The sequence below is a fragment of the Spermophilus citellus genome (genome assembly GCF_964194105.1).
Source record: "Spermophilus citellus genome assembly, chromosome: 18".
Classification (NCBI taxonomy): domain Eukaryota; kingdom Metazoa; phylum Chordata; class Mammalia; order Rodentia; family Sciuridae; genus Spermophilus; species Spermophilus citellus.
Genome location: NC_138200.1, coordinates 1873718 through 1899642, shown reverse-complemented (window position 1 = coordinate 1899642; position 25925 = coordinate 1873718). Strand labels below are relative to the sequence as shown.

The following is a 25925-nucleotide window of genomic DNA, read 5'->3' as shown; positions in this document are numbered from 1 at the left end:
GGGGACCCTGATTTACAAGCCTGCATTCTCTTGTCCACTCGCATCCTTTGCCAGAACTCAGGGGATCCTTTAGCAATCTAGTGGACATTCCCGCGCTCCAGGGAGCAGCTATCTCCTCTGGATGTCAGGAACTCTTTCACCCCTTTTGCCTTTTGCAGAAACACTGACAATCTTGCTTGACCTTCTTTTCTTTTGTTTGGCAGTTTTTATGCTGACCAATTGGCTAAAGGCGATTTGGAGGGAAGACCAAGTCGAGTGCTATTTTTATTGCTTTTCCTAATGACAGTTTTTAAAAATATATATTTTTAGCTGTCAGTGGACCTTTATTTATATGTGGTGCTGAGAATCAGACCCAGTGTCTCTCACATGCTAGGTAAGCACTCTACCACTGAGCCATGACTCCAGCCCCCCACTGACAATTTTGATACTGGCAAATTACTTCCCAGAAACCTGTACAAATTCACACTACACCCCACGGCAGTGCATAGCAGGTTCTCCTTTCCTCTGATTGCACCATGCAAAATTTTATCAATGTACTGCAAAATGGTTCTTCAAATTGTATTTCTGGCCAGTGAGATTCAGTACTTACCACACACTTATCACTTGATAAATCTTCATATTCTTTGCTGTTGGAGGGAGAAGTGTGTTCTCCCAATCTGGGATTTTAAAACTTTTTACTTTGTTTATACCATCTTTTAAAAATTTTATTTGTTCTTTTTAGTTATATATGACAGTAGAATGTTATACTGTCTTTGACCATATAAAGACTTTTATGAAATTCTTAGCAAACCTGAATCTTCATGTGCAAGGGGAGGGAGGTTTGTGATCTCACATATTTAGGGAGATTGTCGTCATTCAATGATTCTACATTGTCCTCTAGTGTTTGTTCCACATTTAGATAACTATTTAAAGTAACTTTCATGTACAGGAGGAGAGGATTCGTGTTTTTTTTTTGGGGGGGGGGCGGGCAGTGGTACCGGGGATTGAACTGCACTTGACTTCACACGTATTTTGTATTTTATTTGAGCAACATCCTCACTTCTATTTTGTATTTTATTTAGAGACAGGGTCTCACTGAGTTGCTTAGCACCTTGCTGTTGCTGAGGCTGGCTTTGAACTTGTGATCCTCCTGTCTCAGCCTCCAGAGCTGCTGGGATTACAGGTGTGTGCCACCATCCCCAGATGGGGAGTAGTTTTGAACAGAGCAGAATCAATTTTTCCCAAATACTGAAACAATTGTTGTCAAATATGACTTTTATTATGCATTTTCTTTATATGTGTGTCTTTATGAATGTATATGTCTATTCACACACACAATCATTCACACAGAGAGACACATACTTCAAGCCGTGGAAAATTCTCAGGATTTTGCTAGGTTTAAATAATCTGTATATTAATTTGTGGGCTACTGATATCTATATCATGCTGAAAATTCCCATAGAGGTTGATAAATGTCTACTCAAGTCTTCATTTCCATCCTCCATTCATCTCGTATGTTCCGATGTGAGCTGGTTACTGTGTTGCTGCACACTCAAAGCCTTCAGGAGTCAGGAGGAGTATAAACAGTACAGCAGGGTAGATATGAGGGAATGGCGAGTGGTTTGAACTTTGGAGAACTAGAAATAACATTGTCATAAAGGTATTAGGTTCATTTAAAACTCAATGCACATTAAACCAATGTTTGTGGACAGCCAGTTGGAGTATCCATCCATAGTTCTACTTTACCTTCTCCTTTAGTAATTTGGAATTTTAGAAATGTAACAGCTTCTTTAGTTTAAATGACATAAGTTTGAGACAATTCATCCACCTGGAATTAGGAAAGCAGGTCAAACTTTATTCTCTATCTTCACTGGTTACGGATGAAGTTTTATCTAGTTTTAAAAATTTGTTGTTTTGTTTATATGTAAATGAGGAACACATCTCAGTTCTTTTTAAAATCTTTTTTTTTCTCTTTTTTTTTTAATCTTTTCTTTTTTTGGAACTGGTAATCAAACCCAGGGCTTTGTGAATGAGAGGCAGATGCTTTGCTGCTGAACTAAATCCCAGCCCTCAGTTCTCTTTTGAAAAGTGATTTTGCATAAAATCTAGCTTCTGAGAACTCTTGAATTTCTAATGAAGTTGTCCTTGTTACCAGTGGTCATGTATCCACATCTCTGCATTCTGAAGTAAAGCCACATTACCCTGCAGCAGAGACGCAAATGAGAATTGCAGTAGATCTCACCACCTACACTGCTGCTCCTAAGGAAAGGTCTCACAACTGCTCGGCTGGTCGACTTTCTTATGGTGAAGTCCAACAGCTCTTTGTATGCCATGGTCTTTAATTCTACATTAACATTTGAGTTATTATCATGCTAGGCACTCTGCTGAGCAATTTACATGCATTATTTAATTTTCTCATTAAGTTTTGAGGTAGTACCATTATTATTCCTATAAGACTTAAGTTTACAAAGGAAAAACTGCTTCCTCAAAATTAGGGCTAGAAAATGGAAGAGTCAGGATTGGACACCAGATCTACTGGATGTTGGAATAAGTACTTAATTCTGAATAAATATTCAGGAAAAGAGAGGGTTTGGGAAGGTAGTCTGGAATAAGGTATTGGCTGTGGGAGGGCAGGAGGCTTTTTAGGTTATTTTGAGAAATGTGATGAGAATGATGGAATGTCACTGAGGGATTTTAATGAGGCAGAAATGATGTGACCTACACCTCTTTTTTTTTTTTTTTAAATACAAGTTTGGCTGAAATGCTGATGATGGACAGAGGCAATGGTGCTCCTTGTAAACCAACCAGAAGCCATTTCCATATGCAGTAGATTCATATGTATTGGATAAGGGTGATATGATGGAAATGCATTAAATGGGTCAGCTTTTGTACATATTAGGAGATCAAACCTACAGGTCTTGTCAACTGATTAGATGTAGAGGGTGAGGAAGAGGAAATGGTCAAGAATGTCTCCATAGTATGGATTTTCTCATGATGAGAAAGGTGTGCACGCTGCCTGAAAGATTTCCTGCAATCTTTACATTCATAGGGTCTCTCTCCAGTATGAATTCTCTGGTGTAGAGTAAGAGAGCCACTATAGCTAAAGGCTTTCCCACAAATATTACATTCATAAGGCTTCTCTCCAGTATGAATTCTCTGATGCTGAGCAAGGCCTGCATTCTGGCTAAATGTTTTCCGACATTCCTTGCACATATAAGGTTTTTCTCCAGTATGACTTCTCTGGTGTTGTGCAAGGGAGGAACTATTGCTAAAGGCCTTCCCACATTCCACACATTCATAGGGCTTCTCTCCAGTGTGAACCCTCTGGTGCTGATCCAGGTATGCAATCTGGCTGAAGGCTTTCCTGCATACTTTGCATTCATAGGGCTTCTCTCCAGTGTGAACCCTCTGGTGCTGAGCCAGGTGTGCGTACTGGCTGAAGGCCTTCCTACATTCCTTACATTCATAGGGTCTCTCTCCTGTATGAATCCTCTGATGTACAATTAGGTATCCACGATGGCTAAAGGCCTTCCCACACACGTGACATACATAAGGTTTCTCTCCTGTGTGAATCCTCTGATGTTGAGCAAGAAATGAACCATTACTAAAGGCCTTTCCACACTCAATACATTCAAAAGGTCTCTCTCCAGTGTGAACTCTCTGGTGCTGAGTCAGGTGGGCGATCTGGCTGAAGGCCTTTTTACATACCTGACACTGATAAGGCCTCTCTCCAGTGTGAACCCTCTGGTGCTGAGCCAAGTGTGCGTTCTGGCTGAAGGCCTTCCTACATTCTTTACATTCAAAAGGCTTCTCCCCAGTATGTATTCTTTTATGTTGAGCTAGGTTTGCACTCTGGCTGAAGGTTTTCCCACATTCCACACATGCATAGGGTTTCTCTCCAGTATGAATTCTCTGATGGAGAGTAAGTGATGAGCTCTGATTGAAGACCTTCTCACATTCATTACATTTCAAAAGTTTCTTTTCTACATACACCTTCTTATGTTTCATTTCAACAGATTTTTTTCGATAACATCTCTTTTGTGGTTCACACTTATGCACTCTTTCTTTGGTGGGGAATCTCTGATGTATATTTAGTCTTGCATCCAGACTGAATGTTTCCCAAGATTTATTACACTCATTACTTTGATCTTCAGGGAGGAATTCTTTATGAGTGATGGTAAGTTGATCAGAATGTAACTCCTGACTTCCAAACTTGTTCTTAAACCAGTCCTCACTTACACAGTGTTTCCAACTGGGGCACACAAGGCTATGAGAGAGATGGCTTCTTCCCAGTGTCACTGCTTTGGCGGATTCTTCATAAACATCTTGCTTTGATGAAAAGTCACTGTTTTTAAATAGATACTCCCAATCTAAAATATATCAATAAAACAAACATATTTTGTATATTTTCATTATAAGAAATTTCTAAAACAAAAATGGGAAAATGAAATGCTAAAGTATTTCAAAATTAATGTCTCAATGCATTCTAAGACTTATGAAAGTACAAACAATGAGAGCTTAAGAAAGGTGATTCAGGAAATAAAATAATCATATATAACCACTAAGGTGATATTAGAAGAGCAAAACACTGAAGAGGTCATTGAAAATCACAATTGCTGTTTTATATCTAAGTTAATATTATAGTCTTCATCTTTCCTCTATTGCTGCAGTTTATTCTGCATTCAATCTAAGTTGGTTATCTTTAAAAAGTAGATTTTATAAACTAAGTGCAGTCTTGCCTGCCTGTAATCCCAGCAACTCAGGAGGCTGAGGACCACAAATTCAAAGCCACAAGACCTAGGCAACAAGATCCTGTCTCAAAAAAAAAAAAAAAAAAAAAAAAAAGAAGGCCTGAAGATGGAGTTGGTGTATCTCAGTAGTACAGTGCCCCCTGTGTTCAATTCCAGTAACAACAACAACAGAAAGCACCAAGTGTAAAATGTCAAGAATATAGCTAATAAGCCTCCATGGATCCCCCAAAACTAAACACACACCAGAAGACTTAGGATGCACATGAAACTGCTTGTTCATCAAGCTATATGTGTAAACTTTTGCAATTAGAGAAAGGTCTTTCTGAGCATAATTTTCTATATGCTAAATTCCAACTAAACATACATTTTCTTTCAATTGATCCTTGAAGCTAAGATTCCTTTACATAAAACAAAAATTTTGTATCAAGCTACTTGCTTTTATTAACAGCCCAGGCCTTAATCTGCCTTCTCCTTTCCAGTGATTTCTTACCAGTGTACATTAAAATCAAAATCCCTAGCCTGGTCTATAATCCTGTGGGGCCTGTTCTCTGACCCCTTCCACTGTCCTTCTCCTGCCTACTGGGCTTCAGCTAGTGGGTATTCCCACTTGAAAGTGCCTACCCTGAATACCTTCTTCCCTCCCTTAGTGGGCTACACTCAGGGTCTGCTCACACATTACCTCTCTAGGTGACCTTCCTTGACCTCCTAATATAAATTACTACACACTTAGCACTATCTGTTCTTTGGCACTTCATAGCACTTAACTTAGTTCGCATTATCATACATGTTAATTTAATCTCTGTCATCACGAGAATGGACACTTGTATATGCAGGAACCATCCCTTCCTATTTCTTGAATACCCACTGCCTAGAATAGGCCAGGATTAGGATTGTGAATCAATAACACTTGAAACGCCACATTAATTTGTCCTTTCATTTGAATGATCTGCTTGCACAAATGAAGTAAATGACTGAAATACTACTAGAAAGCTGGATATATCACAGTAGATAAGGAAAAGTGGTAGAAAACTATCAAGACAACAGATCTGAATTGCAGCTGATTACTCCTGCTGCCTTTCCTCAATGCTCTTGCAGACTCCTACCCTGTAGCTAAATAATCACACACCAACTCATGAATGTCCCCTAGAAAGTCAACATGAAGAGGCAGTCCTGAAGACTCAATCGAGGCAAACTCAGGATTACATTCATAAAACTGTAATAAAAAAATAAAAATAAAAGTAGTGTGATTTTTAATATTAATTCTCAATGGACTGATAAGTGAGGGATCTATATTATATTCACTACAGCCATGCAACTCTCAGATTTTAGAATATATCAGAATTACCTACAGAACTTGTTAAAATATAGATTGCTGCACCTCAGGAGGCTGAGGCAGGAGAATCACAAGTTGAAGGCCAACCCTGGCAACTTAGTGAGACCCCTCCCTCAAAAAAAAAAATAATAGTTCACTAAATGCCTACACACAGAAATAGAGTTGGGATGCAGCTTATAGTAGTGCACCCCTGCGTCCAACCCCCAGTACCACAAATAGAAAAAACATTCAGATCACTGGGCCCCATGCACAGAGTTTCTGAGTAGGTCTGGGAAGTGAGCTGAATATCCAAATTTCTAATGAGTTCCCAGGTGACGCTGCTCATCTCAAGATCATATTTTTGAGTACTACTGCCCAACAGCAGCCACTGAAAACATAACGTAAAAAGGGTACACCTAAAAAGCCAGGAAATAAATTAACATTCTAAAACACAGTCAAATAAGCTAAAAGAAGAGGAAAACAAAAGAATAAAAGAGCAAAGAAAAAAAAAATGATAATGGCAGACCAAAATCAAGCTACCTAAATAATTACAGGTTGAGTACCTCTTATGGTCAGAACCAGAAGTATTCTGGATATTAGATTTTTTTTTTTGCATTTTTGAAAAAAATATATATATAAATAAAAATAAACATCTTAGGGATGGGACCTAAGTGGAAACACATTTCATATAAACTTTCATGTAGCTTGAATGTAATTTTATACAATATTTTAAATAATTTTATGGATAAAACAAGTCTCATGGTGTGGAACTTTGCACATATGGCATGTCAGCATTCAAAAGTTTCAGATTTTGGAGAATTTCAGATTTCTGGATTGGGGATGTTCAACCTGCATACTAAATATTAATGGATTTCCTAACCAGTTAAAGGGTAGCAAGTGTAAGAAAGAAGACCCATGCTGTCCACAGTAACATGCAAACAGTAAGTACAGGCCAGAGTGCCTCTGTTCACACAGATAAAACAGACTTCAAAGGAGAGCATCACCAAAAACAAGGAGGGATATATCACAATGATAAATGATCAAGTCATCAGGAAATTATAATTATTAATGTGTATGCATCTAATGCATAGCCTCATATACCTTAAAACAAAATCTGACAATATTAAGTACTAAAGGATACTGTTTAATCATAGTAAGTGATTTCAATATGTTATATCCAGCAATTGCTAAAACTAGATAAAAATTAGTAGATACATAGAAGATAATGTCTGGATTAACTAACTTGATGTAATTTATATTAACAGAACACTATGCACATCAACTGTACAACAGGTATTGATAGCATGTTCAATAAGATAGACGGAATGCTGGTTCATAAGCCAAGTCTTAGTAAACAGTATGTTCTTTAACTTCAACAGAATTAAATTCAAAATGAATAAATAATGATGTCTTGTAAAATTCACACATCTGGGAAATTATATAGAAACAATTCATTTCTATATAATTCATGGGTCAAAGAGTTTAATAAAAGAAATCAGAAAATATCTTATATTGACCAATAATGATAATATAACACACGGAAATTTGTAAGATGTAGCTAAAACAGTACTTAAAGGAAACTCTTTAAGATACTTATAGTAGAAAAAAACCTAAAAGTATAAACATCAACAATCTAAGTGAGAAGAAAAACCACAATAAACCCAAGGAAAATAGAAAAAAAAAAGCTAAGTAGAGAAAATAACAAAATAGAAAACAATTGACAGAGAAGTAAAACCAAAAGTAGGTTCACTGAAAAGATCACTGATTAGGGAGAAAAAAAAAAAAGAATAGAAGTCAGAAAAATCAGAGCTTTAAAGAGGAGTCTGGTGTGATCGAATGCACTTGGAATCCTAGCCATGCAGGAGGCTAAGGCAGGAGGATCACAGGTTCAAGGCCAGCCTCAGCCACTTAGAAAGACCCTGTCTCAGAATAAAAATACAATGGGCTAGGGATGCAGCTCAATGGTAGAGCACCCCTGCATTTAATTCCCAGTACCATAGACAAAACACAAAACAACAACAACAAAAAAAAAACAAACTGAAAAGAATTATCATATACCCTATAGACATTAAGAAGAAAATATTATGAACAACATATACATAAACTGGACAACTCAAATAAACTGTACAAATCCCTTGAAAGATATACCCTACTAGAGTTGATTCAAGAAGAATTATATAACAAAAATAACCCTTATATCCATTAAATCTATTAATGGATAAAAATATTCCACATAAACAACATTCCAGGCATAGATGTCTTAACTATTGAATTCCACCAGTGTAGGGGAAAAACAATACTATTATACCCAACTCTTTCATAAAATAGGAGAGGATGAAATACTTCCCAACTTATTTCCATAATGCCAGCATTATCTTGGTAAGGAAATTACAAAAGGGTAAATCCATGTAGCATATGAACATAAATGTAAAATATTTAGTCAAACTTTGCCAAATCAAATGCAGGACAATATGAAAAGCATAATCTTGACCAAGTAGAGTTTTATCCCTGGAAAGCAAATTGGTTTAATATTTGAAAATCACCAATGCAATTCATCATATTAATACAGAATAAAGATGAAAAACTGCATGATCATGTTTAGAATGAGTATTTAACCCATTATAAAAAATTTTAGGGGCTGAGGCTAGAGCTCAGTAGTAGAACACTTGCCTAGCATGTGTGAGGCACTGGGTTCAATTCTCAGCACCACATATAAATAAATGAATAACATAAAGATCCATCAATATCTAAAAAATATATTTTAAAAGGAATTGCATCGAATTCATCAAGATTATCTAAGGAAAGAACTATAGCTTACATCAAGGGAATAGGGATAGAATACATTTCCTCTCAAGAATGGCACAACATAAATATATTTGTTCTTACCACTTGTATTCAACATTGTATAGGAGATGCTAGCTATTGCAATGCATCAAGAAAAAGAAATGATCAGAAAGAAAGAAATAAAACTGTATATGCAGATGTTATAACTGTGTTTTCGAAAAATCCTCAGAAATATATAAAAGAATTCCTATAATCCTATATGAAACTCTTTAAGATACTTATAGTAGAAATGAGTTAATATAAAAACACTTTACATTCTTTGCATACAAGCAGAACACTATTGGAAAACAGAATTTTAAAAAATTATATTTATAGTGATACCCAAAAACCATAAAAGATCCAGGAAAAAATTTAAAAAGCTATACAACATCACTACACTAGATACTATAAAATAATCCTATGAGAAATTAAAGTATACTAAATGGCTTATTAAAACACACTCATGGGGGCTGAAGTTGTGGCTCAGTAGTAGAGCGCTTGCTTAGCATGTGTGAGGCATTGGGTTGGATCCCCAGCACCACATAAAAATAAATAAAAGTATTATCTCCATCTACAACTAAAAAAATATTTTAAAAAAACATACTCATGATTAGAAGAATCAAAAAAAATTTTTTTTCAGGGAGGGATTACCTGGGGTTGAACTCAGGGGCACTTGACCACTGAGCCACATCCCCAGCCCTATTTTGTATTTTATTTAGAGACAGGGTCTCACTGAGTTGCTTATTGCCTTGCCACTGCTGAGGCTGGCTTTGAATTCATGATCTTCCCGCCCCAGTCTCCTGAGCTGCTGGAATTATAGGCATGTGCAACTGCACCTAGCTAAGAATGTTGTTAAGGTGTCACTTCTCTCTCAATGGGTACATGGATTCAACATAATCCCAACCAAAACCCAACCTTGTTGAAGAGAAATTCTAAACTTCATTCTAAAATGTAAATGACTTCCAACAGTCAAAGTGATTTAACAAATGGCACAATCTGATATCAAAATTAATCATAATGCTACAGCAATCAAGGCGATGTGGTTCTGGTGAAAGGATAAATGTATAAATTTCCAGGTGCAGTGGTACCTGCCTGAAACCCCAGTGGCTTGGGAGACTGACACAGGAGGATCTCAAGTTCAAGACCAGCCTCAGCAACCTAAAGAGACCCTGAGCAACTCAGTGAGACCCTGTCTCAAAACAAAATAAAAAGCTGGGAATGTATCTCAATGGTAAATTGTCCCCAGGTTAATCCCCAGTACAAATAAAACAGAACAGAACAAAACTACAATACCACCATTATAATGACTTAGATTAAAAATAATACTGATAATAACAATATTTTTTGAGGGCATAAAGCAAACAAGATGCTAATATATTGCTAGAGGTTATGTACAATGGACAGTCCCTTTGGGAATCTTTGGCAGTTTCTTATGAAGTTAAACGTATAATTATCATATGACCTAGTTTAGATATTTACTCAAGAGAAATGAAAAGAACTGTCTACCCAAAGTTCTTCACATGACAGCTTCATAGCAGCTTTATTTATAATAGCCCAAACTGGAAACAACACAGGTGGGTGATCTGTTTATCCATTCACAATGGATGCTATTCAATGTAAAACTCCTCACCAATCAAAGGATCAACGTGGGACTGAGGTTGTGGCTCAGTGGTAAAGCGCTTGCCTCGAGTGTGAGGCACTGGGTTCAATCTTCAGCACCAGGTAAAAACAAAGATACGGTGTGTCCACCTACAACTAAAAAGATAATAACCACAAAAAAAGGAGCCACATATTCATACATGAACAATGTGGGCAGATTTCAAGATCATCATGCCAAGTAAGAGATGCTGGACAGAACCTAAGCCACAGTAGATGATTTCATTTAGTTTGGCTGCAACCTAATCTAATGTGACAAAGAAAGTATCAGTATTCACTTGGAACTGGAGATGGAGAAAAGGGTGGACTGCACAGAGCTTGATGTAATCTTTTTTTCTTTTTCCTTTTTTTTTTTTGTGGTACAAGGGATGAAACTGGGGTCTTGGACATGCTCTACTCAGCTATTCCTCCACCCCATAAGTAGTCTTTTGGTATTTAAATACTATGTGGCTTGATTGTGGTGAAGATTTAAGGATATATGCAAATATCAGAACTACTTAAGTTGTATAATTTATGTAGATACAATTTACTGTTTATAAATATCCTTAATATTAATAGGATCTGATAAAATACAATAGAACAAGTAGATCAAAATATATTAAAACCAGAAAATTATTTTTTAAACAATTCTTCAGTGAAAGGGAACTTTAAAATTGTAGATTATTTGGGAAATGGCAATAACAAAACTTTTAAATGTCAAAGTCTGTAGGAGAGAGTTCTAGAAAAAGATTTAAAATACATAGCTCTTAATAATTTCATTACTGAATAAAAGAAAATGAAATTAACATATTAAGCTCTCATTTCAGCAACATAGAGAACAAAATAAAGAAGAAAATTATAAAGAAAAAGTCAGTAAGGGAAGAAAAGCAAAAGAACAAAGAACTGAAAAAGAGAAGAGCAGTAACACTAAAAAGAGAAATCTATTAGCTGGGTCTTGAAAAAGAAAACTGATTTATGAGTGGCAACCTAATAAATTAAAAAAAAAACAATGACTATATAAAATAAGAAACTTGCCAGGCGTGGTGGCACATGCCTGCAATCCTGGCAATTCAGTAGGCTGAGGCAGAGAGATCAGAAGTTCAAGGTCAGCCTTGGCAACTTAGACCAAGTCTAAAAAAAAAAAAAAAAAAGACAGGGGGTGAGGCTGGGGCTGGGGCTCTGGCTCAATGGTAGACTGCCCCAGTACTATCAAAGAAAAGACTAAAGAAACTGGGAGAGCGCTCGCCTAGCATGTGCAAGGCCCTGGGTTCAATCCTCAGCACCACATATAAATAAATAAATAAAATAAAGCTTAAAAAAAAAGATTATTTTGTTCAAAATCATGGGAAAAAAATCTGATAATGAAAAGGACAGTTATGTAGAAAAAATTTTTTAACCAAAGACAAATCTACAGAGTCAATTTACTACAAAGGACTCTGAGAAAGTTGTCAAAGATCTGCTTTTAATAAGACTCTAAGTCTTTACCTCTCAAACTCTCAAGACAAGTGATCTCATTCATTCACACTGACATCTTTAAATTCGATTTTTTTTGAACCTCTGTCTTCCAATCCAGTTGCATGTTGCATTTCTACACTTGGAAACCTTCATATGTCATGAGAATAAATTTTTTTCCCCAGCAAAATTCCTCATCTTTCCTCCTGCCAAGATATTTTCTTATGATTGTTTCTATTAAGTGCTATCACCTTCCAGTTACTTAGACTTGAAAATAAAACTAGAGCTGGGCATGGTGGCCAATGCCTGAAATCTCAGAGGCTCGGGAGGCTGAGGCAGGAGGATCACAAGTTCAAAGCCAGCCTCAGCAAAATCGAGGTACTAAGCAAGTCAGTGAGACCCTATTCCTAAATAAAATACAAAATAGGCCGCGGATGTGGCTCAGTGGTCGAGTACCCTTGAGTTCAATCCCTGGTATGCCAATTAAAAAAAAAAAAAAGAAATGCTTTATTTTTTATTTTTTTTTTATGGTTTATAAAACTCTTTAATAATCCCAAGAATTTAGCAAGGTGTTGTGCTCAAAACAGAAACTCAGTGAAATAATAAGTGAATAAAAAATGAATCAATCCTTCAATCAAAGGAATAAATATCTGGAAAGGAACAAAGTCTGGATTTAAACAAATAGAATGAATAACTAGTGCAAAACAAGACAAGGACAAGGAGACACTGACATTTGGACCCAGAGATCAGGAAAATGAGTCATTGGAGAAGGTAATAATTTTCGAGAGAAGATATACAAAAACAATAAATCAAGGCACTATGCTAAAAATATTACTTCTCAGGCCTCTGCTTTGAATAGAGCCCCCAGGAAGCATCCATTCTGAGCTGGAGCTACACTGTCCCTAGCAGTGTGCCTCCTAGTTCTCTCACTCACCAGGGCATGTTCCTCTTGCTCCTTCCTTCTTCACAATCCAGGGCTCTTTTCCTTGCTCCAATAATGAGATCACATCTGGCTTAGAAAAAGAAATCCCTGCTTATAAGAGATAAAAGAGGAATTAGCCACACCTGTAAATTAGTCAAGTTTCTTGGTCATCAGGCCTGGGGGGGGGGGCGGCGGGGAGCATCATAGGAAGAAGATAAAGAAGTGGTAAAATATTCTGAAAAATGGGGAAGATGAAATTGCAGGACCATACTAATGAAGATAGCAATTCTACAAAACTCCACCTATTTGGGGGAGCATAAGAAAAAAGACTTTTATATGGGGTCTTGCTATGCTGGCCAGGCTGGCCCTGCTGGGCTCTACAACTCTCCTGTCACAGCCTCTGAGGTAGATGAGACTACAGGCACACACCAGGGCACCCCGCTCAAGAAAGAATCCTTCAGGAGGCACACTGGAGGCTCTCCAAACACTGGAACGCAAACCTGCATAAAAATTCTGAATTATAAGGAGTCCTCCTTACCCAGTGATACCAGGCTCCTATAGTTCTCCAACATGACCTTCCTGTACAAAGTCCTCTGAGTGGGGTTCAGCCATTCCCACTCCTCTTGAGTGAAACTTACAGACACATCCCCAAATGTCACCAAATTCTGAAATGGCACAAACACATATTTGTTCAATTAGTGTTCAAATCCTACTACGGGCCTAAGTGAAAGAGTTAAATTGTCTTCAGTTTTGGATATATTATTGCATATAGAAAAATCTTCTGACAGTGTACTAAGTTCATAGCAATTCGTGTCAAATAACTGGTAGATGACTTTTTTGCTTGCTTTGATGGAAAGTATACAATTTCAGAGAGAATAGCTATTGGGATGGAAAAGATCTACCATACATACAAACATACACACACAAAATTGGGCTGACGGAAAACTGTAATCAATCAAGAATAAACTAATAGGTTATTCATACTAAATGTCAGGGCATTTCCCAATCTGGGGAAACCAGGATACACTAGGGAAGTAAACAAGATATTATATAATAAGTAATGGATGAATATTATTTAAAGTAGTCACTAAAAGGTTATAAAGTTGATAGCACTTAATAAGATAATAAGGGGAAAATGCTTGTATCAGAAGGCAAAAAAGGAGAAATAAAGGAACCAAGAAAAAATGGTATAACTGGAAAACAAACAGAAATATGGTAGGTTTAGACACACATTCATGAGTAATAACATTAAATGAAAATGTACTAAACACTAATTAAAAGACCAAGATTACCATATTGGATTTTAAAAAACAACTATATGCTATTTGTAAGAGTCATACTTTAAATATAATCTCTGTTGGCAGAGATTCTCAAAAGGTATGCATTAAAATAACACTGAGAGACAGGCACAGTGGTGCATGCCTTTAATTCCAGTGACTCAGGAGGCTGAGGCAGGAGGATCATGAGTTCCAACCAAGCTCAGCAAAAGTGAGGTGTTGAGCAACTCAGTGAAACCCTGTCTCTAAATAAAATACAAAAGAGGGCTAGGGATGTGGCTCAGTGGTTGAGTACTCCTGAATCAATCCCCAGTACCAAAAAAAAAAAAAAAAAAATCACACTGGGGTGATCATGGTAGACCACGCCTACAATCCCATGACACAGGAGGCTGAGGCAGAAGGCTGCAAGTTCTATTGGTAGTGTTGCTGTAGATTATTTCTCACTCACCAGGGCATGTTCCTCTTGCAGGCCAAATCTGGCCTGCATTTCTCATACAACCATTCTCTGTATTTTAATCTTGTTTTTTTAATGTTTAACGTACAAAATCTCTAAGTGTAAGGAAGAACTTTTTTTCTAAGTGAATAATCCATTCTTTCCCCACTGATTTAAAACTATACCAGTACATTATCATATAATAAGCAAACTAGTAGATGTTAAATTCTACATAGACAATGTCTATTTTTATTTTCCACAGCACTTAGTTCACAGTCTTTAGTAACTACATATTCAGTGAATGAGTAAATATTTTCCATTCTTATGGAATTCTTATATTTGTTTCTGGACATTATATACTGATCTTTTCATGTTTCTTCTAGTTCCAATTCCATAGGCTATTACAATTTTCATTATTATAGATCTTTTCCATTTTTAAAAAAATGTAGCTTCAAGTGCTTCCCCCATAACTCTCTTTTTTTAAAAAAGTATCCATTTTCCACATTAATTCCACTAATCTTAACTGGATGGCCTAGAATATCATAGCTCCAGCCTCCTGTGAACTCAGGATGTCCCTAAAATGAGAATTTACTATTCCCATAAAATTCTACCCTTCAAACTCCACCAAAGTACCTTCAAAAAGCCCTGCCTCCGCTGATCCACACTCTTATGCTCAAGATACAATACATCTCACTCCTCAAAATCATCTCAAATAATGTGCTCAGCAGAGGTGGAATGTTCCTTGAATAAAAATGAAAATACGAATTAGGGGAAAATAGGGAAGTTCATGGCTTTTCGGGGACTTCTTTTTTTTCTGGAATGAAAGGTATAAGGAGCAAGTCACTCATAAATGAGATTTTTTTAACTTGTTTTTTAATTTTTATTTTTGTTTATTTTTTAAATTTTCATGTGGTGCCAGGGATTGAACCCAGTACCTCACGCATGCTAGGCAAGTGCTCTACCACTGAGTCCAACACCGGCCCCATAAATGAGATTTTGTTAGGCTATGGCATTATGGAAGAAAAGTTAAATGTTCGTATAACCTGAAAAATAAGATGGTGTTTTAGAGAAATGCTTCTTACCTTGGACATGGCTTTAAGACTTCTAAGAGTTTATGAGTTCTTCTGTCCTCCTCCTTCAAATTCCCCTCTGGAAGAGGGGCAGGGTCCTGAGAAAATAGAGCTGGAGAGGGAAAAAGAAACCATAGAGTGCCAGATTAGCTTAGCAGCTCCCAAGGTGATCAGCCTAGAAACAATCTTTCCTTCCCTCTCTTCCTCCCGCAACTGAAGCTTTCAGTGTCACTGAATTGAGACATTTATCTAAACTGACAATTGTTTTTCAAAAGAATTCTGAACTTACAATTTACAATTATATCTCAAGAATACCATGTATAATTTGTGCATAAATTATCTACTCATTTTAAATTATAAACAATAACTGGAGCTGAGGCTCAGTGATAGAGCACACTGCACATGTGAGGTACTGCGTTTGATCCTCAGCACCACACAAAAATAAATAAAGATACTGTGTCCATCTACAACTAAAAAAATATTTCAAAAAAAAAAAAAAGGACAATAACAGCAACTACAGAATGGCATTATCAAGGAAGGATTTTCCACTCTTTTCATTCATGAAGGCTTTTCATCATTGGAATTACAGAGGTTGACTCCAGAGGCTGAGGCAAGAGTATCCAGTCTGAGGCCAGCTTCAGCAACTTAGTAGGACCCTGTCTAAAAAAATAAAATCCAAAACATACCCAAAGTGTCATGGTAATAATTAATCCAAAGTGGAAATGAGGTCTTAATTTTTAGTCTTTCTACCAGATGATGATGTTGAAAGGAAATATGTCCAACCTTTTAAAAAGAATTAAGAGAGAAAGCCACCAAGTGAATGTATTAGGGAAAGCACCTTTACACAGAGTGGGCATCAGAGGGGTCATGTTGTCTGAAGACATTAGACAAGAGTCAGGACAACCTGCTTTGGGTCCTGGCTGATAACAAATGCATCTAAAAACCAAGCTCTTAACTTCTCTGAGCATTTCCTGAGAAAGGGTCGATGGAGGTAGGAGACAAGGCTCTTGGTGGACAGTCATTGGAACCTCTTAACCCTGAGTTCTTTTCCACTAGAGCTCACTAACTTGAAGAATAAAGCAATAAGCAGCAGCATAGGGCTGGAGGTATAGCTCAGTGGTAGAGTGCTTGTCTAGCATCTGGCGTCCCTGAGTTCCATCTCTAGCACTGCAGGGGAAAAAACAAACAAACTAAAACAACAACAACAAAACAGAACACAGCAGCATAGTGAGTATAAGAAGCTCTAGCTGGGCACCGTGGCCCACACCTGCAATCCCATCTAACCAGGAAGCTAAGGCCGTAGGATCCCAAGTTTCAATCTAACCTGGGCAATTTAACAAATTGTGTCTCAAAATAAAACACAAAGAAGGCTGGGGACGTAGTAAAGTGGTAGAGCACTTGCCCAGTATATGGGGTGGAGAGGGCCCTGGGCCTGGGATCAGAAGGCTTAAATTCAAACACCCAGCTACCCCCAGTCCAACTGTGTTCAGTCTCACATGGTCCCACAGTGACAGTCTTACATGGTCAGACTCCAAAGGTCATACCATCTGACGCAGTCATAATCCCAGTTACAGGACCTCTGATACATGGTGGCAGGGGTTCACTGTCACACAGTGTCATGTGCTGTACTGTCACAGTCCAGATCACAGTGTCATGTTGTCACATAGTGACAGACATTCCATCTCAGTCTCATACACTGTTGTGCCCCCCCCCCCCAATGCTGACACCGTCTCATACTGTCACAGTGTTACACACATGCTCTCAGCCTCACAGCAGTGTTCAGGGGGTCACGGGCCCCATCTCACATGATGGGGTGGTCTCATACTGTCATAGAGAGCATCAGACACATTTTCAGTCTCCCACATTGTTACAGGGTGGTACAACCAACACACACTGTCCAGGCTCCCTTGCATAGATTTGTAGATCTCTTACTGTCACACAATGTCACAACTTCACTTCCAGTCTTACAGGGTGTCATGGGCCCCCTAATACTTGGTGGCACAATGTCACACTATCATACTCTGAAAGCCTCAGCTGTGAGCACAGCCTGCGCATGTGAGCGTGGCATCACCTGTCACACAATGTCACTCTCGTCTCAGTGGCAAGCACAGCCTGTGCACACTTGTGTGGTGTCACACTATCACACACAGTGTCACATTCTCACAGCCTCACATGCCAGCATGGCCCATGCACACTGGCACAGTGTCACACTGTCACACAGTGTCTCAGTCTCAGCTGCAAGCATGGCCCATACACGCCGTTACACTGTCACAGTGTCACACTCAGTCTCAGTTGTGAGCTGGGTCAGCACACACTATCACAGTATCATACTCAATCTCAGCCATGAGCACAGCCCATGCACGCTGTCACAGTGTCACACTCTCAGTCTGAGCCATGAACACAGCCCATGCACTCTTGTCACGCTGTCACAGTGTCACACTCTCAGTCTGAGCCGTGAACACAGCCCATGCACTCTGTCACATACAGTGTCACACTCTCATGTATCAGCCTTGAACACAGCCCATGCACCCTGTCACACAGTGTCACACTCAAGTCTCAGCCGCGAACACAGCCCATGCACTCTGTCACGCTGTCACACAGTGTCACACTCTCAGTCTCAGCTGCAAGCACAGCCCATGCACTCTGTCACGCTGTCACACACAGTGTCACACTCTCAGTCTCAGCAGCGAGGACGGCCCGTGCACGTGGGCGCGATGTCATACTGTCACCCCCACAGTCTCAGCCGCAAGCACGGCCCGCGGGCGCGGTGTCACACCGTCAGACACAGTGTAACACTCAGTCTCGGGCGCGGTGTCCCTGGTCGCACAGGTCGCGCCCTCCCACGCCGTCCCCCGGCCCCGCTCACCGCCTCCTCGCTCGGGCGCGCGCGGGCGGCCCGGGGCTGAACCTCCGCCGACCGCCGCGCTCACAAAGGCGCCGCGCACTGGCGCAGGCGGCCAGGCCGCGGGGGCCGCCGGGAGTGGAGTGCGGCGAGGGGCGCGCTGGGAGGCTGGGGGGACGCCAGCCGCAGGCTCCGCCCCCAGCGGCGGCGGAGCCTCAGCCCCCTGCCCGCCCACGCCAGGACTGGGGGGGGGGCAGGCAGAGTGCGCAGGCGCGACTCGCGGTCGGACAAGTGCGCATGCGCAGCCGTAGTCTAGTCACTACATCCCAGAGCGCCTGTAGCGTGTGGCAGCTGTGTGGCGCCCGGGAGAATCCACTAGGGTAAAGGGATGGCCTTATGAGGACCCAGCCAAGTGTTGACGTCGTCCCCTTTTTCTGGTCTTCTATCTTTTGGGAAATGTCCACCGAACTCGTTTCTCGGTCCTTCTCGCCAGAGTCACCAACGACGCACGGCCTGAGCGGAGCAACTTAAAAAGTTGAGGAAGGACAAGTCCGATGTGTCCCAAAGGCATCAGTTGAGGCTCAGGAATGGGCACCTGGGATCTGGGGCAGGTCGGAGACAGTCAGGCACCAGCCGTTAGTTGCAGTTGGACACAGTACCTTTTTATTTTATTCATTTGTTTTCACGCGATGCTGAGAATTGAACCCAGGACCTCGTGCTAGGCAAGCGTCCACCACTGAGCCCCAGCCCCAGCCCAGGACCTCTGTTTTAAAAGGACAAGAAACAGAGTGGCAATGAAACACGAAATACTCTTGGGTTCTGTTTTCTGCCCTGTCATCCCGCACCGGGAGCTGAGCAGAGGCCTCACTTGCTGGGCAAGTGCTCTGCTCCTGGGCTATACCCCCATGCCCTGGCCAGGTTTCCGAGGCTAGCCTCAATGTTCCTCCAGCCTGAGCCTCCTCAGTTGCTGAAATTACAGGCACGCACAACTGCACTGGGCCCGATCGTTTTTTGTACTGTCAAATCCGTTGAGGTATCTGATAAGGATTTGAATCCAGAATTTGCAAAGACACACCTTGCTAATAAAAACAGAAATAGCACAATTTCCAAGTGAACAACGGATGCGAGCCGCCTTTTCCCCAAAGAAGATATATATCCGGTCCACTCGAGCTTGGGAGTCCCCTCTTCGATCAGTGGGGCAGGACACATCTAAACCACGGTGGCACCTTCCTGCCCAGCACGAGGGCTAGAATCGAGGACAACGTGTGGGCAGGAACGGAGAGGCGGACCTCTGCAGGCCACCCCTGCTCGTAGGAGGCACAGCTGTGCTTGGGCGTCGCGGTGGTCTGGTCACTTCCAGGCCGGAGTTTCCCATAAAATGGGAGGGTGAGCCTTTCCGTACCCAGGGGATGGGAAACTCAGTAACCCTTTGAGATCAAGTCTGGGGCAGGCAGGTCCGCAGGCGCTCCCTCCGTTCCCTCGCACCACGTTGCACGCGCGGGGAGCAGCGCACGACACCGCCCGAGCAGGAACCAGCGCGCACGCACGTCCCCACACGTCGGTCCTCTCAAAACGCCGCGAGATCCGCCTCGCCACGCCGAGATCGCGTTCCCCGGAAGGGGCCGCGGCGCCCGCGCGTGCGCATCGCTTAGCTTCCGGTCGGCGCCGCGGGACGCGCCGTGAGAGGCGGGGCGCCTGCTCCCCAGGCGGCAGGTCAGGGAGTGACGCGCCACTTCTTCCGCGAGCGCGCGCGTCTCGCGCAGCGTGTGTTTAACCCGGACGAGGACTGGCTTCGCGGGGGTCTCCCGAGAGTTTCAAGACCCCGAAGCCCTGGGCGCCCCGCCGTGGGAGCCGAGGCTGCACGGGCAGCGCGTCAGGGGTCGCGGTGGCTCCCTCGTGGGGAGGCGGCGCGCGAGGCGCCGGCGGCCCGGGCGGGCGTCGGCAGCAGGGCGCTTGCTGCCTGGGCGCCCGCACGACGCCTGCCTCCCGGCGGCACTGCCGCGCCTGTGCGAAGCTCTGCTCGGTGCTGACCTCGAGGGTCAGAGAGACCGAGGGTGTTCTGCGGGCGCTGAGCCCGTGAGCGTTTGCGTGGCTTGACTTCTTGCTGCTGCGTTTCCCACATCATGCAGAGGATCCCGAGTTGGATATCTTGTTCGTGATGTCCAACATTATTTTGGTTGTGCCAAAAATGATTCAGCCACTGGCCGACTTGTAGCCCTGACTCCTTATGTGCTGCGTATTCTTCTGCAGAGCTTGGTGTGCAAATGTGCACACTACTTTGTGTCTATGGAGGGCCACATTTATGTCTTGATATGGAGCCCTGCGCTTGCGCCATTTAATTTATCTGCCTCTCCACTCCATTTCTTGACTCGAGGTAGACCCTAAAGTGGTGTCCACAAAGCCTGTTGAACTGCGGGCTTTTTGATTGTGGAAGTTGGGCAAAGAGCCAGGTAGGCTTTTTTTTTTTTTTTTGTACTGGGGATTGAATAGGGGGCACCTTACCCTTCTTCTGTTTTTATTTTGAAATAGGGTCTCACTCAGTTGCTTAGGGCCTCCCTAAGTTACTGAGTCTGGCCTTGAACTCGCAGTCCTCCTGCCTCGGCCTCTCAAGCCACAGGTAGACTTTTGAAGATGTTAAATTTGATGCATGAGAGAACGAAATGGCATAATCCTGGGGAAACTTTATTTTGGGCTGGGGCTATGCATATTATTATACAAATCCTCTATATTACTCTACCTAAAGAGGAATTTTCCTTGTACTTGAGGTACAATGTGGGTCTCAGTCACTGGAATAAGTGTGAGCATCCTTGTGTTAGATGTGTGTCAGCAACAAGGCAGAACCTCTGGGTATTTAAGGGAAATCAGAGAGAGAGGACCCTTGATTCCTGCCTCCTTGGCTGGGTTGAGTGACAGCCACAGTTTGTCCTCACTCTGTTTTGAGGGTGGTTGGGGACAAGCAGGTGAGGGCTTGTAACCTCCTCTTCTGGGAGCTGTGAGGCAAGCCTACCCTCTGTTCTTTCCTTCCCCCAGCTCCACCATCTCAGGAGACTGCACTTCCTCAAGAGAGGAACCTGGAGGACGACCTACCACCTTTTGAAATTCTAAAAGTCATGTCCCTCGTGAGTTTTAAAATCATGTAAATATTTGTTTTCCTTATCCTGAAACTGCCCATCTGTGTTCCATTTGTTAATTTAGTTCTCAGAGGTCTCCATTTTAGGGACTGAAAGGCCCAGACAGCTAATTCCTGTCCTATTGCTTGCCCCCACAAATGCCCATGGGTCCATTCTACATAGCATCACATGTGTCCTGACAGTTCAGCCTTCAGCTAGGAGGACAGATGGAGCAAAAATACACTTTGGTTTATGAAATGAGAGCACCCTTTGTCAGAACTGAGGTGAAAAGAATGGAAATGACATTTGGGGATGTAGAAAAGCATGGAGCTAGTGCAGGTTGGTCTCCATGTGAGTGTGTATTAGTGTCCTTCTTTGGAAGAAATAATTGAGGCTTAGCTGAGAATCTGAGATTGAATGCCAGAGTTAAGATCTAATTTGAGGCTGCACAGAGCACTTGATTCTGGGTCGTTCTTCAATAAGAGAGAGAGAAGCGCAGAACTAAGGATGTGGCTGATAGCAAGTGTAGACTGTCAGCCTGGTGGGTGGTCAGATCACGGGAGAGCTTCGAGATTTGTGATCAGTTCTGGGTCCACAGTAACTGAGCATGCCATTCTTTTCACTTTAAGAAAATTGGGGCTGAGGATGTGGCTCAAGCGGTAGCGCGCTCGCCTGGCATGCGTGCGGCCCGGGTTCGATCCTCAGCACCACATACAAAGAAAGATGTTGTGTCCGCCGATAACTAAAAAATAAATATTAAAAAAAATTCTCTCTCTCCCCCCTCCTCTCTCACTCTCTTTAAAAAAAAAAAAAGAAAATTGGATAGTCATTAACAGTCATGTTTGTGTTCGTTGTTTTTCTCATGAAGAAAATGCTCACGATATATTCTGATATGATGAATTTAGGTTTCTGAGAAATTCTTGATGTAGATGAACATCCTGTTTTTAGATAAAAACATTTTTATAAAAATTTTTGAACAATAATTAGGTGAAAGCCCATCAGGTATTTTTTTTGTTGTGTCCCATCAAGGTAAAAACTATTGGTCTTACCTTAATGGTGTCAAGCAGAGCGGGCAGCCTATTTTAGCACACTATTGCACAGAATAAAGAAAACTCCATTTAGCTTTTTCATTTTCATCCCAGACATGCACAAGAGCTTTGGCTTGCTGTTTTAGTCTTGCCCACTTCCTCTGTCCCTGCCCCAGCTTTTTCATTCACCAGAACAACCCCTTCCTGCAAAGACTTCCAGTTTTTCTCATCCCACTGTGAAAACATCTTGAAATATACATGTATCATTTATTCCTCTTGTTCCAGGGGTCAGAATTTTTCAGGGATGTGGCTATAGTCTTCTCACAAGAAGAATGGGAATGGCTGGAGCCTGCTCAGAGGGATTTGTACAGAGATGTGATGTTGGAGACTTACCGCAACCTGGTCTCACTGGGTAAGGTGATCTGGTCTTATCAGGGGTCCACGGCCAGTGTCTCATTGGAGGGTTCTTCCTACCCAGGAGAATCTAAGCCACCCTAAAACTTAAAATCTCAAATTATTAATGAATAATAAAACACAGATACTCAGAAATGTATTCACGAAACGCGAAGCTCCTGATCTAGTCCATGTGGGTTCTGGAACTAGACAAAGAAGATGGATCTGGTGGTTTATTTAAGGGGGTCCATCAAAGGCAGGGGTAAGGTCTCAGGGGCAGAGTCTTGCTTCTTAATGTCTTGTAGTCAGGAGGTTGATTGACATCTGGCAGGTCACACCCATCTCAGGTACTATGTGGGCCACAGCAGAGTGGGCTAGAGATTCACATTGACCCTGAGCAGCTGACCAGAGAAAATGTCCATTGGTCATTCCCAGACACCAGATGTCTCTATCCACAAGGCTTCCACGCATGGTGACCCACATGCAACCCATGGGTGGCTCCTGACACGGTCTGTCAGCCTGGATCTTACTCTAGGGCGTTTCTGTCCCCTCCTGGTTGGTTTCTGGTGTCAGTCAGTTAGTTCTGTGAGTGTTGGTCATTTGGGGAGTGACTAAAGGGCATCCCACTAGCTGAATTGATTTCAAGTAATCATTAAGTTGTCTTCTAGCTTTCTTTTTGCCACTGCCTCTCCTGTGCAATGACCCAGCCCTGAGTCTGAGTTCTGGTCGTCCCATCTCCACTATAACTGTGTGGTCTTTTTCTTCTCTTTGCCAGGTCTTGCCATATCCAAACCTGATGTGATCTCCTTCCTGGAGCAAGGCAAAGAGCCCTGGATGGAGGAGAGGGTGGTGTCAGGAAGCCTGTGTACAGGTGAGTGAGGCATCAGTGGAGAGAGGGCAGACCTGCATCAAGGAGGTGGCCCTTGGCATTAGAAAGTCTTCCCTTCAAGTTGCCAGATTCAGAGGTCAGGTCTTGCATACAGGTCCTTGATCTTTCCTTCCTGAAACATTTATTTATCGTCTTGTATTTAGCGATTGAGTGAATACAAATGTTACACTTCCTAAGGAAAGTATTTTCTTTTTGGAAAGAGATGTATGTCCTTTAACCACTTTTCTAAAGGAATCTGTGTCAGCTCTTTATTTAAATTTTGGAGAACAATCAACAAGTATTTTTGAGCTTGTGTCATGCACCACAGTGTATACTGGTGAGGGGGCCACACCGTGTCCCTGCCTTCGTGGAGCTTAACTGCCAGAAGAAATAGACATGAACACACGCACGCAAGCACATGCACAAACAGGGAAAAAAGAAAAGGTCATCTGGGCCGCACAGCAGGGCAGCTGGTCCAAGGAGGAGGCATTTTAGCTGAGACGCAGGCCTTTGATGGCCCTTGGTAAACATCAGCTAAGCGTGTGAAAGCTGAGTCTTTCTTGGTGCCTCTGAGACAGATGGCCAGGGTAGCTGGAGTCGAGCAAGGCATGGAGCATGGGAGAGGAAGGTGCATCTTGGTGTGAGCCAGGGACTGCCAGGGGTCTTGCCCATGTGGAGGATCCAAGCCATGATGTGTGGGACCCACCTGAGAATGTGTAGGTAGCATGTTCCTCACAAGTTTTTTGTTTTTTTGTGTGGTACTTTAGCACTGAAACACATCCCCAACCCTTTTTGTTTTTTATTTTGAGATGGGCTCTTACTCAGTTGCTTAGGACCCCACAAAGTTGCTGAGGCTGGCTTGAACTTGCAGTCCTTCTGCCTCAGCCTCCCAAGTCTCTGGGATTACAGGTGTGCACCACTGTGTTCACCTTGTGTTTCTTTTTTCTTTAGCTTTTCAATATTTGTACTTGTAGGTGGACATAATACCTTTATTAATTTTTAATGTGGTGCTGAGAATTGAACCCAGTGCCTCACACATGCCTGGTAAGTACTCTGCCACTGAGCTATAACCCCAGCCCCTCATGTTTCTTTTTGCTGGTACCAGGAATTGAACTCAGGGGCTCTCAGCCACTCAGCCACATCCACAGCCCAATTTTGTATTTTTTTAATATTTAGTTTTTAGTTGTACACAATACCTTTATTTTGTTTACTTATTTTTATGTGGTGCTGAGGATCGAACCCAGGGCCTCGCATGTGCTAGGCGGGCACTCTACCACTGAGCCACAACCCCAGCCCTGTATTTTTTTTTAATATATTTTTTTTAGTTGTGGATAGACCTTTATCTTATTTATTTACATGCAGTGCTGAGAACCAAACCCAGTGCCTCATGTATGCCAGGCAAGTGCGCTACCGCTGAACCACAGCCCCAACCCCCTATTTTATATTTTATTTAGAGACAGGGTCTCAGTTGCTTAGCACCTTGCTTTTGCTTTGAATTCACGACCCTCCTGTCTCAGCCTCCTGAGCAGATGGGATTACAGGCATGCTCTACTGCACCCAGCTCATGGTTCCTAAAGTCACAAAAAACACAACGTTTAGATTAACAAGAAATACGAAGGCATGATGGAGAAGAGATTTGAGTGGGCAGAATGTTGGAACCTTGTTTTAAATATTTTGCTATATTAAGTATCCTAATTTAAATCATTCAGAAATTTGTGTATTTTTAGGAATGTTAGAGTCAGGGCCAATAATGAAGGAGGAAAAAGCTAAACTAATATATTTTCAACTAAGAAGTGCTCATCTAGTGATAGCAACAATCTGTAATTTAAAATAAATCTAAAAATAACGAAATAGCTGTCTAGTGGTTTTTTTTGTTTGTATTTGTTTTTTAAGACAGGGTCTCTGTAGGTTGCTCGGGGCCTCAATACACTGAGGCTGGCTTGAACTTGCAGTCCTTCTGCCTCAGCCTCCCAAGTCTCTGGGATTACAGGTGTGCACCACTGTGTTCACCACTGTGTTCACCTCCTCAA

General features: G+C 41.7%; 1 protein-coding gene and 1 long non-coding RNA gene across 9 annotated transcripts in view; one reads left to right on the top strand and one right to left on the bottom strand.

Moving 5' to 3' along the window:
* Positions 1-25925, top strand: part of LOC308637652 (zinc finger protein 667-like) — a 71594-nt gene that overhangs the window by 39460 nt on the left and 6209 nt on the right. Inside the window, exons 1-4 of one of the 7 annotated variants that reach the window (XM_081274243.1) lie at positions 20159-20209; positions 21527-21632; positions 22920-23046; positions 23803-23898. In XM_081274243.1, the coding sequence (XP_081130369.1) occupies positions 23013-23046; positions 23803-23898 (130 nt within the window). In that variant the 5' untranslated portion in view covers positions 20159-20209; positions 21527-21632; positions 22920-23012. Of the gene's footprint in view, positions 1-9941; positions 10089-20158; positions 20947-21526; positions 21633-22919; positions 23047-23802; positions 23899-25925 lie in introns of those variants that run through there. The other 6 variants (XM_081274241.1, XM_081274242.1, XM_081274246.1 and 3 more) reach the window with 6 other exon arrangements.
* LOC308637658 lies at positions 1237-18649 on the bottom strand. Of its 2 annotated transcripts, none has more exons than XR_014019651.1 (5): positions 18521-18649; positions 15667-15766; positions 13413-13539; positions 12887-12985; positions 1237-4349 (listed from the first exon to the last, which is right to left on the bottom strand). It is a non-coding gene; the product is annotated as an uncharacterized lncRNA (long non-coding RNA). The 2 variants fall into 2 exon arrangements; XR_014019652.1 differs by having other exon boundaries at positions 12887-12982; positions 18521-18648.